Here is a 13,930-nt window from a genome sequence, read left to right as displayed (position 1 = left end):
CTGCAGAATGAGACGCCCCGCTGTGTTAACGACCAAGCGGGACCGGCTGGGAGGGCGGGGGGAGGGGGCTCCGCACCTTACCGAGTGTAGGGTCCCCGAAGGCGTGCCTCCTCCCACGCCGACCGCTTGGACCTGCGTCATCTCGGCCCTCTATTCCTTGGTCCTTTGTAGGTCAGACTTCCGCACTAGCCCAAATCCCTTTTGCTGCCTTGGGGAGGGTTAGGAGGAGTGTGAGGCTGAAGTTGGGTCAGATCAGAGAGCTCTGGTGACTGGCTGGGGCGCCAGCCTGGGATGCTTCTGCTGGTGTTTCTGCCCCAGGGCGGGGGGGTGGGGGAGGCCGTAGTGGGCGCCTTCGCGGGCCTTTGCAGCCTCAGCGCCAGGCAGACCGGCCTGGCAAACTTTCCTGTGCTCCTGGTAGGAGCTTCAGCTCCCGCTCCCGCCCCCGCCCCATTGTTTCCAATTTCCCAGGACGGGGGCGGGGGCTGTGCTTGTCGACCCTAGGTGCTGCTGGGCGGGGACCCACTTCGAGACCCTCCGCACGAGGTATCTGTTGCGCTCAGGAAGGTTCAGTTGGGTTCCAGGGTATTCCCGGGAGTCCAGCGACACTAACCACTCACTGCTCTTTCTGCAACCTCAGTCCTCCCCCCGCGGATCCGCCCACCTCGCCCTCCTCCCGCCTTGCTGCAGCAAGGTAGTTCCCCTCCCGCAGCTCCACCCCGCCGCCTGGCAGCCGCGCCTCGGGCCCCCGCCGGCCCCGAAGGAGCGCGCTCCCTCCCCCGGGCGGAGGTCCTGGGAGCAGGCCGGGCGGGGCGCTTCGGCGGGGGCGGCGCTCGGTGGGCACGGCGGAGCCTGCCAGGCTGGGGTGCAGCGCACCTGGCTCCACAGCCCCTCCCCGCGTGGCCCGGCCCCCGCCTACCCCGGACGCCTCCAGCCCCGGCCTGGAGGCCCGCGGCTGTCCTCCGCCGGCGCGCGTGGGCGGACGATGGGTCAGCGCGAAAAAAGTGAATGAGGACGGCGGCCGCAGCGAGCGCCTGACTCCGCCGGGCCCGCCGGCTCCATGGACGCGCCGTGCGCCTCGGCGGCCAAGCCCCCCACCGGGTAAGCGGCCAGGCGGCAGGGACGCGGGCGGCGGGGAGGGCTTGGGGACCCGGGGAGTGTGCGGGGCGCCGGGGAATACGCCGGACTGCAGGCCCGGGGCGCAGGCAACAGCGCTTGCCGAAGGCAGGGCGCCCCCGCTCTGAGGGGGAAAGGGGTTGTGTACTTTCTGTGCTCCTGTCGTTGCCCAGGTGACAGTGTCGGGCGGAGGCCCGAGCCCTTTTCGCGCGCGCGTGAGTGTGTGCGGGCGCGCGCCATTCCCCGGGTGCCAAGGCAGAGCCCCGGCGGAGCTCCGGCAACCCCTCGGGCATCACCCCCAGGGTAAGAAGGCGGAGGAGGCCCGGAACTCCGACTCCAGCCCGGTTCCTGGGGCACCGGCGTCCGGGGCCTGGGCTCCCGCGGGAGAAGGGGCGATTTTGAGACTTGGAAGACGCTGGGCCCGGCGGTCGAGGAGGGTCGTGTAGAGGGCACCGCCCGGAGGTTTTCAGGACAATCGCCCCGGTCCTCGACTTTATTTTCCGGGTCCTCTGGACAGTGGACAGAGTGCAGGGTGGAACCGAGCTGACGAGGGGACCCTGGCCTTGGACCTAAAGTCGGGGTTTCCGGCCCGCCGCTTCCCGCACCTAAAGGGCGTGTTTCCATCTTGCACCTCCCGTGTGCCGATCACCCGCCACAGGCGCACTTGACTCACAGAAAGAGCTACCCCCCCTCCCACCGAGAAACACCCTGCCCTTCGCCAGGGCTGAGCTGGCGCTAGAACCGCTCGAGACCCGACCAGGCCGCGGGCCTCCGCGCAGGGGTGCGCGCGGGCCCTGAGGGCAGCAGCCGCCGCCCTTGAGTCCTAGGAATGGAATGAGTGGGGCGGCGGCACCTGCTCCCCGGGGGGCCTGCTCTCTGCTCCAGCACTTGCTCTGTCTGGAACCAGGCCGCTTGGGGACAACTAATCTCTTTTCTCCGTCCGCAGTTGAGTCTCACTGACTCACCCTGCCCGGTGCCCACGGGCCTCTGTTCCCCAAGTCTGCAAGAGGTTTTCAAATTGGCTTCAAAACAAAACAAAACAAAACAAAAACCTCTCCCTTTAATGCCAGTAAGAGTGAGCCAGGTTAGCAAATCGAATAATGCTGAGGCTGAGGAATGTTGACAAGAACTTTTTTTTATTGCACTTAGTGGTGGTTATGTAATTCCCTCTGAACAAACAAATCACACACCCCCCCCAGGAAAGTAAGTGTGAGTCCCACCAGGACAGGGGATATGAGAAGCAGAATTACCTTTGACCCTGTGCTTCCCTAGGAGGACTGAGTCATTGTATCACTATCACCTGAGACGCGAATGTGGAGAGCACTTTGAAGAGGCCGGAAAAACTGTGATGAGAGGATGTGTAAAAGCATTTGGAGAATTCTGACTATGGAAGTGCGGCCACACACCCCGAGGCAGGCTCCTTCCGGCCTGGGGATCCACCCAGCCTATGGTTCTCACCGCTTTTGGGGCTCTGGGGGCCTCCACACCTGTGTCCTCAGAGAAAGGCAGCACGCAGGACGTTCACTGTGACGAGGACAAGACGTGGCCTTGGCACCACTGACGCCTCTGATTCTCGCCCCATGCACATCCAGAGGATCCAATCTGCTTCTTTGCCCAAGAAACAGGAGCACACGGCTTTTAACCCATTAGTCCCAATTAGTTCGTCCACTGTTATTTGTTTGAGTGCCTTTAGGATGAGGCATCAAGAAAGTATCAATGTGCTTTCGTTTTCCAGACAAGAACTGTATATTTCATAACAGGGTCCTATGGGTTAAAGCCCAGGGAGAGAGCGGTCTTGGGCGTTTTGAATCTTTTATATCACGTAGGTGTATCGCCTGCTACCAGGAGAGATAAGGAGTGAGATTTCTGGCTTAGGTTCGAGTGCTTGGTGGCCATGGGGTGCTGGTGGCTCTTTGGGGCAGTGAGGGCCCCCCCTCTCTGACCTGCCCCTCTGTTGCCTGACTACAAGGCTGACCTCCCCCCCCCACCCCTGAGCCCTCCCAGCTCTCCAGGGGAATAAATGTGGTTTCCCTGTGCTGCCGCTGGCTGAAATGCTTATCAAACCAGACAAGCAGTCGGCGATCAGTTTTCCGACTGATGTCATGAACTTGACTCATTCTGGTGTAGAAAATTGCTAGCTGGGCACCACGAAGGAAGAGATTTCACACTGCACAATCAGCTCTCCCAGGGCCCCTCCGGAGGGCTGCTGAAAGGACAGGGAGATTAGTGAAGGCAAATTCACGGATCCAATGTCCCACTGAATTATTCATTGGTAGTTGATTCCTTATCTTTACAGAGAACACTAGTATGTGTGTTTAGTGGGATTGAGATTGTGTGTTTTCCTTAGTAATTTTATTAAAACAATGGCATGGGACTCATTTCATTGCTTGGGGAAAGGATGTTTCTGGGAAGGAGGACGCACACAGGAAAACTCCTGAGTCAGACGTGGCGTGACTTTAAGGGATTTTAGAGTTCACGGGATGTGTGATAAGGGGCAGAATGTTTTAGACCACAGGGAAAGGCAAACCACCTTTTGGTAAAGTTTTAAAACTTATTTGTCAGTCTCCCAATAGACTGACAAATGGGCCACAGGGCTGCGTCTCCCACTGGACCCATGTGAGGAAGGGACAGGGTGTTCGGGGTTTGGTGGGACACTCGCTGAGTTGTTTCTGAGGGAGGAAGCGCACATTTCCCTAAAGCAGGGCGCTCTCCAGCGGCGGCACATTTGATCGATGGCTGAATCCAAGCCCTGTGCTTGCGTGAAACTCAGCGGACGTTTCCAGTCAATTTCATCAACATGTGAGCTTCAGGAGGATATAGGTGGTGTTTATCGCTCTAACAATTTAATCCAGTTATTGGCACAAGAGATAATTTTTTAAAAATTAATTGAACTGGGGAACTTGAGCATACCCTCCTAATAGTGAGTGGAGTAGGCCCACTACCTTTGAAGCCAAACACATTTTCCCTTCCGTTCTCGCAAGCAGGCGAACCCTGAGGGTGTATCAAATGTATGCCGTAGGAAAGCACTTACGTGGGGAGCTTTTTTTTTTTAAGTTTTCTGGGATTTTGACTAACATATTAGAGAATGTGTTTACATTGTTTAAAATGATGACATGTATAGTTATTTGTCCCATTAAGCTTTTCCCATTTAATTCAAACTATATTTTTAAAAGATGTTATTTCTGGGTTATTCTTTTTTTCTATGAAAATTATTGGGGTAATACTGGTTAGTGACATCATGTAAATGGGCTATTCTTTATGGTAACAATTCGTCCTGGAATGTAGAAGTTGGGGATTAATTTGATGTGGAGTAGAAAGTAGGCCTAGGAATTTCTTTTGGAATTTTATTATTGTATAATTATAATTTTTCTTCATAAATTCAAGGGGTCAGGCATGTCCCCGATACAATATCAAATCATCTTAGAGCATTTGGAATATTTCTCAGTGTTTGTGGTTGTATGAATGCCCTGGAACTGACATATGGTTAAATGTGTACAGCGCCAGGCCCCCGCCCCCCGGAACTGCGTCCCCAGCGGCCCCGCCTCTGGCCTCTGCCCTCTCCGTACCCAGCGGAGGGACAGCCCCACACACGCGGGGCCGGGCTCCAGGGCCTCTTTAATTTGGGGTCTGGGAGGCGAAGTCATAAAATCCGTGTGCACCCGAAACTGCTGCCATCATTATTAAGAAAACAAGATTATAGACTGTGTCTACAGACCGTAATAAGTGGTTGAGGTTTCTAGGCCCTGCTGTGCTTTGTTATTAAATTTATCGTGAAACATCATTTTAAAACTGGACAGAAGTCTTAAACAGGGAGCAGAAATATTGGATAATAAGTGTGTTCAGATTGAGGACGCACAGATTTAGCGTGTAGGGGCACTCGGCTCTGATTTAGAGGTAAATGGGGTGAAAACATTGGGCGGAGAGTGAGCGCTTCATTACCTGTGGCTCCGTTCTCTCTCCATTCACGTTGGATTGTGGGGTCTGGGAGTTTGTGTTTTGGCTAATTTTAGTTACACATTTCCAGCTACTTTCTACTGTAACAGAACATAGACTTGATATGTATATGGATGCTTTTATATATATATTCACCTTCGTACTTTTTCTCCACTTACAATATTTAACATGGCCTATTATTCACACACACACACACACATGCATATATATAGCTATATTGATAACATGCCTTTACGATCAATTTTAAATTTTAGCCCTGCCGCCTCCCACTTCATACCTTCGCTTCCTCATTGTCACCTGTGCCCCAGGCGTCCACTGCTCCAGGCCACCTGCTGGCTTTCAGCACCTGCTCCACGGCTGTGGCAGCACCCTGTGGTCTCACTTTCTCTTCGTGCGTCCCTAGGTTTTGACTTCTCCCCTGTCTCTTCCTGCAGTCCTTCTCATGTGTGGTTTCTGGGCTTCCATTTGCACCTTACAAAGCTCACTGTGGTGATTTTTTCCCAGCCCTGATGGTGCCGATGCCACGCTGGGTCTTGCTGTGTGCTGGGGGGTGTGGGAGGATCCCCACAGCATCTGCATTTCCTACTCCTGGCCCCCCCTCCCACACCCTGAGCGAGGAGCAAGCTCCCGTCCCAGCTGCGAGAGGCCGTGAGACTTAGAAGTTCACAGGCTTCCTTCTGTCTCCTACAGGTCAAGCCCAGTGAGAATACATCCCACAGCTAAAAACATTTCAATTGCTTCTCAAGCAACCATAGAGGACACAGTTTATTCAGTTGTGTGTGATCGGGCAGGCTCCCAGACCACAGGTGCGTGTGCAGACCCGCCCCACTGGCACCTCACCCCTGGGGCCTGCAGACAGCAGACTGCTCTGGCTACATCACTGGCATCCTTGTCTCCGCCCCCCATATATATGTCTGACACGAATCCCCAACAATGAGCCAGATCCCACATGGTCTTCGTTCATGACCCCCCCCCCCTTGTCCCTCAGGCCTGAGAACCAGATGAGGAACCATTCACTGTGTCTGGGATGCTTTTGCCTTCTGATGGCCAGTTGTTCTGTGTCTGTGAGGCAGGTGTTACTGCCTCCTACTGAGTGCAAGGTGGGGCTGTGGCGTTTTGGGCTAGGCAGGGCAGCACTCCCCAGTCCCTGATGCCTTCTCCCGGGTCACAAATCCTGTTTGCCTTTCTGTGACTCGAGCCAGCCAGGCAGGCCTAACAGAGGGGACACAGGCTTAGGAACAGGGAACCCACCCACGGGCCCCGCCAGAGTGGTGCAGGACACCCTGTGGCTCGGGAGTGTGGTTCTGGGTCCCGTGGGGCCACTCCATCCTGTGCTCCACCACATCTGCACCGCTTCGCCTCCCCGCCACCCGACGCCCACCACGCACCAGAGCTCGGCCTGTGCTCACCGTTGGCCCAGTCTTCACCCACCACTGAGAGTCTTGGGGAAACTGGCCCAGAAACAAGGGGGCTTCAGCCGTCTTTGCTGAAAGGGTCATATTTCTAACCCTCTGTGAGGACCAGGTGCTGGGAACAGCCTGGCAGGTGACCCTGCTCCTCTCTCTAACACCAGAGCCTGAGCCGTCCCAGGTTTCCTCAGAATGGAGGTCCCTGGCAGGTCCTGGGCCCTGCTGGAAACTTGTCCTCGGGGCTCCGAGCACAGCTGCCAGAAGCAGTACAGGGCTCGGAGTGTGGCCGTGGTGACCGGACACAGGCCCAGCAGGCAGCCGACCTCTGGGCAGCAGTGCTCCTGCACCTGAGCACAGAGGAGGTGGGCGTGCCCCGCCCCGCCCAGGATAGGGCTGCCACCGGAGGGCGGCGGGGACGGGGCTTGGTCTGGAGCAGGTCGGGAGGCCCACGTTCCTCTTGGACCAATGTCTGTTCTTGACATCCTTGCTGCACCCACCTTGGCTTCTCGGGAAGGAGTACCAGCCAAAGGGTGGGGAGGGAAGAGGATTTCCAAGTCCGAGCTCGTAGTGTGGCTGGGGTGAGGCACCAGGGCTTCCCCTCATTGCTGGCCTGGGAGGGACAGCCGGTCTCCAAAGATGCCGGGTGTTTGCCTCGGTGTCTGTGCTGAGAAATACCCAAGGCGTGGACCCTTCAAATGCGTGTGAATAGCTCCGACCACTGAAGAGTGTGTGAGCCTGATGTATGTGTGTTGTGTGTATGTGTAAGTGTGAATATGAGTGGACACAAGTGTGAATGTGCACACACATGTGCACATGAGAGGGAAGTGGGAGCTGACTTCCAGCACTTGGCCAAGCAGTGGATTCCCAAATCAGATTCCTCCAGCCTGCTGTGTGTGTGGGAGCTGGATGGAGACGCTCGTGGGCGGGCATGCTCAGGCAGCAGGAGTGCGTGTCTGTGCTCCATGGCTGACTCCTGGGGCTCCATGCAGCTCCGCGATCCGGAGCCCGTTCCTCAGGACAGGAGCGGAGTCCAGCAGCGTCCAGTGCAGGAGCCATAAGGCTGCCAAGGGACAGATGCACCCCGGCCAGAACCTCGACGTTTGCCACTGAGAGCAGTGTCCTGCCAAGGTCTCTGTGGCCCTCCTGTCCACTCACCTGCCCCCGCGTGTCTGTGATTATCAGGTGGAGTTGGTCTGGGGTGGAGCTGAAGACTTTCTCCCGCCCTCTCTGTGTCGGAACCACGGCTCACACAGCGGCGGTTAACAACACTGAGTCCTGGCACGGCCTCGCACGGGGAGCGTGGATGGTGGACGCTTGCAAACGCTGAGTCACCGGCTTCGATCCCCAGTGCTCCTGGGGGAGGCAGTCTGCGGGTGCCCCACGTCCGAGCCCCCGGAAGCTCCGCCCGTCTCACCCCTCAGATGGGTCTGATGATTTTCTCGCACAGACCCCTCGCTGAAGAATATGCCGGAATGAGGTCGGTGTGCAAGTTTTACAGTGTTCAAAAGAGTATGAAAACTAGTCTGGACGCTGGACGCCTTTAAATTGAAAAGGACTTTAGTTGAACTATTTCCTTACTATTTGTCCATATTTTCTTACCACAATGTTTCACATTTTTGGAGAGATGAATTTGGGGCAGTGCATTTTTCTAGACGGAGGAGACAAGAATGCCCTTCACACGGACCTGCCTTCCTTCAGCGTTCCAGTCACCTTGCTGGTGATAACTTGCTGCTGACAGCAGACCTGCCACCTGCCCTCCACCTCGGGTGGCACTAACCCCTGTCCAGTTTCCGGGTGGGACTGTCACGTGGTCCTGACATCTCCTCGTCCTGATGATTATCCCAGCACGAAAGCTATAAGCCAGTGACACAGTTTTCAAAGCCCCTTTTCCTAAAGCCACTGTCTGCTTCACGCAGGAAGCCAGGGTGTCACTCAGCTGTTTTTAAACCACTGATGTTCCTCAGCCACATTTTCCTGAAGCCACAGTCACTCGGGGGCATCGGCGTGTCTGTGTCCCTGTACCGGGCCCTCGTGATGAGCCCTCCTCGGCCGCCACCACATGGATGGGTCTCCAGATGCTTAACCGTAGGTGGGAATGAGCCATGTGAAAGGCACTGGAGGGGTGTGGCCGGTGACAACCAGGCCCAGCTGTCCTGGAGTCTAGAACAGGTTTGTGAGTTAACATGGAGCTTCAAATCCCGCTGTCTCTTCTCTCCTGGCAACTGAGCAGCCGGGACCCCGGCCGATGGAGCGGGAGCCTCTCTTGGGGCCTGAGTTTGGACTGCTCATTCCTACATCTCCGGCCCCCAGCAGGAAGGAGGAGGAGGCCCGGTCTCCTGTGTCTGGCCTTGCTCGTGCTCTGTTTGGCACCAGGGGCTGTGGGAGTGAAACACTGACTGGGTCACCAGGACCACTCACTGGGCGCCCCACGGCATCCAGTCAGGGGCTGCTGGGTGTCAGGCAGGTCTTGCAGGCACGTGTCCTGATCACCCAGGCCAAGGCCGGAGGGACCGCTTGCAATCGATTTCCCATTTTTTTTTTCTAACTTGTTTTCATGATGTCTTCCTTGCCCTGTGTGGCGTCCTCTCCTGTCACACATCCCGGGTCACTACACATCTGCGTGAGCAGTTGTGAGACTATACCTCATGTCTCTTTCTTGTAACTCTTGGTCTGAGGAAAACATGCCTCTTGAGACAAGGACTCTGAGTGCGACCCCTGAGCAGAATCACTGGTTTGGGGTGTTTCCTCTATGTTCACTCTCATTTTCTGAGTTTAACATTCGACGGTCAGGGCTTGGACTTCAACCGCAGTTAATGGGGAGTAACAGGTGACCCGTTTTTAACCTGGGCGGGTTTTAACACAGTGGTGGGGTGGGGGGAGGGGCAGCGCGGAGGGCACACTCCCCATCACAGTGTTTCTGCTTCGAGAGGGTGGTGTTCCTACAGTGCTGAATAGTCACGGGCGTTCACACGTGTCTTCACCAATTTTGTACGTGCAAAGGTGATATAGGACTGCGAAAAAGAGATCCCCCTGGGGGTGTGACTTGGTTGCTTGTGTCCCTTTTCTTCTGTCAAAGGGAGGTAGAGACGACCCCTGGGCCCACACAAGGGTCCTGGCAGGGGCAAGCTGGGCATTTTTGCGAGGAGCAGGAGGGACTGCACCTGTCCCATCCACACTGCAGGTGAGGGTGTTGATGGAAAGAACGGTGGACATACAGACAGGCCTTCATGTCCACCCTCTCCACGTGACAGTGAGTAACGTCTTCATCCCTCAGTCCTCTTGGAACAAGGCAGACGTGCCAGCAACAACCTGTGACTGCGTTCGGCCTCCTACGTGGAGCCAGCGAGAATTCTCAGAGGAGGACCCTGCTCAGAACCTGATGTGTATCGGCATCTGTGCCCAGTACCCTGTTCCCATTAAAGAGCGAGGGACATGAGTGTCCAAGTTCAGTGCTGCGCCCAGCGGTGGGTCACATGATATTGTACCAGCCCCTCTGCAGATGGCTCACAGCAAAATAACCTCATGGGACGATTCCCTAAAGTCATGCTCTGAAGTGGGAGAGAACACCCAGGAGAGTGTTGGGAGGGGGAGCTGGCCTCACAGGGCAGCTCAGAGGCCGTCCATACCCCCTCGACCGACACTCTGGTAGGTTTGCCCGCGCGGTCACGGGAACACCCAGGAGTGTGGTCAGTCCCCCACCCTGAGCATATCAACTCCACAGAAATGTTGTTCAATGCTTGTGGCTCTGACGGACTTCCTCTACATCCTTATTTTTACTAAAGGGAAGTTGTTGCGATGGAGATTCTGAGTTTGTCTCTGTTCTCACTGCTCCTGCAGCCTGGGGCGGGTGCCACCCCCACCACCCACCCGCCACCCCCACCTCCTCCCTGCTGTACACATGGAAGCATTTGCCTCATCAGTGAATTTGACTGTGAACTCTTCAGTTCACATTTGATGTCTCATGCCTCCAAATCTTATAAAAGGGCCTAAAACATGTCTGAAAGCATAACCCTGAAAGTAGTTCTGTTCCATGACTTTCATTGAGGCTCGGAGGCCTGTCAGCTTATCTCTGCTGAGTGTGTGGGCAGTGCCCGGAACACGCTGGTGTGGGGGCCCAGGGCCTGCGGCCGTGGTGGGGGCAGTGGCTTGCTCCTGAGCACATGGCCTGGTGAGTGCCGAGTTGTTGCTGTGGCCGAGGCATTACGTTAGGGGAGCCGAGCCAGTGATTTAGCGCCTGCCAGAAAGTGAGTCACCCGCCCGCCTGCCCGTGGGGGCGGTGGCCACATCCGTGACACTCGGATCCCTGAGCTTTCCGCCCAGCGTCACGTCTTCCTGTAAACAGTCAGGGAGCCATTCCCCGGGGACCGAAGTGAACCCAGGTGAACGCCCCACCTTCTGGAAACACCCTCGGCACCGGAACGGAGGCTCCTGGGGAGACACGTGCCCTTCCCGCAGTGGAGCTGGGCAGGGTCCTTTCACTGACTCACTCACGTGTCAACCCTGAGTGGGGAGAACGTAGGAGGAGACCAACAGGAGGCTCTCCCAGGACTCCACTCTCCTGACCCTCTGTCCAGTGGGAGAGAGACAGACGGGAGAGCAACCGCATCCGAGATGGGGACCCTCAGAGGAGCAGCAGAGTGCTCAGTCAGGGCGGGAGAGCGGGGGCTCCCTGGGGGTGCCAGACGGCTCCTCGAGGTCCAGATGGGGTTGGTGGGGTTGGGCCCCTGCCTCCCGCCCAGCACCCACCCCGTGGCAACAATGCCTGTGTTGTCCAGCGTGGCCAGACCTTGCTCAGAGTGCTTGTGACAGTCACAAGTGAGCGAGAAGCATGCCCGCCTCAGTGCCCTCTCAGCGTGGCGTCGGCTTCCTGCAGACAGGAGGGAGTGTGAGGGCAAAGCCGGAGAAGCCCCACACGGCCCCTGCTGTCATCTCGCAGGCGTGAGAAGCCAGTCGCCACGTCCGGCCCACATCGGGCCTGGATGGACACTCTTCCCCTTGAGGGGACCAGTGTAAACCCCACATCTGTGTCCTGAAATCATGCAGGCCGCGTGGCCTGCACTGCCAAGTCCCAGAGCGGCTGCATCCAGCCCCCGTGGAGGTGTCAGAATCCTTCCTGAGGGGCCATGCGACAGACTTCCCACTGAATCCCACTGGAGGTGGCCCGGGTGCCCACCTTTCTGGGGGTGGCTTTTTGACATGCCCAGGCTGCACGTGACAGGCATCAGTATGTACATGTGCTTTGCTGTTCATAGAATGATTCTCAGAACGATGGCAACTCACCCGTCATTGAAAAAACCACACATCTCAGGTGCTGAACGGTGGCCCCTGGCTCTGGCTCCGGAGCCCCCCCTGACCTGCCCCCTGCACTCACCCAGGTGCCCTGTGACAGCTACTGTTGGGCTCACTCAGCCTGGGGTGATGCTGGGTCTGCCCACTCAGACACTGGGGGCCGTGGCGGCCCTGGAGGTCAGCGGCCAGGGGAGTGTGCAGGTTCGCCCAGGCGTGTTTCCCCTTCTGTGGAAGTTCTTGGTCATGTGCGAGTCTCCAATGAACATCTGTACGCCCAGGGTCTCACTGCATAGGATAGGTAGCTGGCTCTCTGTCATGAGCTTGGGCAAGAACTGAGATATATTTAAAGTTTGGGGGGAAGGAAATTTCTGTTCTAGGGCTAGTCATCCCTCCGATCCAATTCATGTGCCATGGGACATGGAGGAGGAAGCTTAACACATGGAGAAGGTCAGGCGTTACTGTTTGTGTTGAGATATAGTTGATGGATACATAACGCTGTATTCGTTTTAGCTCTCCAAAGTGACAATTTGATGTATGAATATATGGTGAAATGGTTACCGGGGAAAGTTCGGTTGACATCCACATCTCACAGTCACAAAAACACTCTTTTCTGGAGAAGAAAACTGTCAACAGGCATTGAAACCGGGAAGCATGAAGCCTCCAGCTGTGTGCCTTCTCGGGGTCACTGGCAGCTAGGGGTCTCCGGGGCCTGTGCACGCATCAGATTGCCTATCCTAGTCTGCGAGGAACACCCTGGGGACTTGGGCAGGACTGCGGGAAATCTGCAGAGGCCTCTGCGAAGTGTGGAGCCTCGAACACTGCCGGCTCTTTCCATCCAGGACCGTGGGTGCCTTTTCATTTCCCTGCGTCCTGTTCCCCAGGGTCCTGATTGGGTGGGCTGGGACTCAGCCAGGGTGTTTTGCGGGTGCTCCTGGGTACCCTGATGTCCAGTCCTGACTGAAGATGATTCCTTCATTCCCCATTCAGTTGTCCGTCCACCCGGCAAGGCCTTGAGTGAATTGTGTGAGTGCGGATAACGCCTCAGCTTCTGGGAATGGGCTTGCTCCCAGAGAGCACTGCAGGCGCTGGGGCTCCGTTGTTCTCTGTCACCAAAACATCCTCCCCAGAGGCCTGTCTGGATGTGTTTCACTGTGCTTCTGGTGGTTTAAGCAAGTGGCTTTGGAGACAGGCAGCCAGGCCCCAATGGGCACTGAGCACTGCTTGGCCCCCAGCTCCTGCCGGGAGGGTCTACACCTGGGCAGGTCAGATGCAGCTACTCTGGAAAATACCTGCACACTCATTTGTCTGGAAGATCGGTTGATTGACAAAGACATGAAATAGGCAGCCTCTGTAAAAGAATGCTTCGGTGAAAACAACGAAATCAAAGAAAGAAAGTAAAGCCACGCTGAATTCTTTATTTGCCCTCATTTGATTGTCTTCTAGCCCCATAAGACAAACTCTGAATTAAAGTCATCTGTGGGTGGTTATTTCTATGTCCATTTTGCCTCACATTTTTTCCCACATTATGGGTGTTTAAGAATAATATGATCCATGTTTACTGGAAGAGAACCCTTTTAAGTGGTTTCCATTTAATTAGCTGTGTTTTTTCAAAACATACGAGTGCATTAAAGCGCACCCATGCACTGTCATCCTGGGTGTGGGCGCTTTGCCCCTGACCTGACAGAATCCCAGCAGACAGGCAAGGACAGGTCCCCAAACAAGTGTCCTGAGTGGAGCTGGTGGGGAGCGGGGTGCCGAGCGCCCCAGGAGTGCCCAGAAAGGAAGGGCAGGCAGTCCCGCTTGCAGGGTGCGGCCGGGCCCCATCAGGGTTATTTTTATGAAAGGCCTTCTCAGAAAGGGGTTGGGCTGGAACAGTTGTTAAATATAATACCGCTCCAGATACCCGGAGTGGCCAGGCGGGGGGGGGGGGGGTGGCGCTGGAAATGCCGCACCAAGATTAGCTCACAGAAATCGGCACCTAGAGCTTTATTTGGTGGGCATTTCTTTTCCCCTAATAATCGGAGAGGAGAGTGAAGGGGTATAGACAAGTGCGAAAGGCAAGTCTCCAGGAGTCTGTCAGCCCCAGGTGCCCAGTCCCTGGGATGTCACGTGTGCCTTGCCAGGTGGGCCCTGACCTTGCACAGAAGTCCCCGTCGATGGGATAG

General features: G+C 56.2%; 1 protein-coding gene across 5 annotated transcripts in view; it reads left to right on the top strand.

Moving 5' to 3' along the window:
- The first annotated feature begins 727 nt into the window (after nucleotides 1-727).
- The window catches only part of COBL (cordon-bleu WH2 repeat protein), a 127,423-nt gene continuing 114,220 nt past the window's right edge, over nucleotides 728-13,930 (top strand). For 2 of the 5 annotated variants that reach the window (XM_037041104.1, XM_037041102.1), the window contains exon 1: nucleotides 730-1,098. In XM_037041104.1, the coding sequence (XP_036896999.1) occupies nucleotides 1,058-1,098 (41 nt within the window). In that variant the 5' untranslated portion in view covers nucleotides 730-1,057. Of the gene's footprint in view, nucleotides 1,099-13,930 lie in introns of all 5 variants that reach the window. The other 3 variants (XM_037041105.1, XM_037041103.1, XM_037041106.1) reach the window with 2 other exon arrangements.

This window comes from Sturnira hondurensis, unplaced genomic scaffold, assembly GCF_014824575.4.
Source record: "Sturnira hondurensis isolate 20B ecotype Veracruz unplaced genomic scaffold, ASM1482457v3 Scaffold0002840, whole genome shotgun sequence".
In the NCBI taxonomy this organism is placed as follows: domain Eukaryota; kingdom Metazoa; phylum Chordata; class Mammalia; order Chiroptera; family Phyllostomidae; genus Sturnira; species Sturnira hondurensis.
The sequence above is the reverse complement of the archived record's forward strand: the minus strand, read 5'-3'. Positions and strand labels throughout refer to the sequence as shown.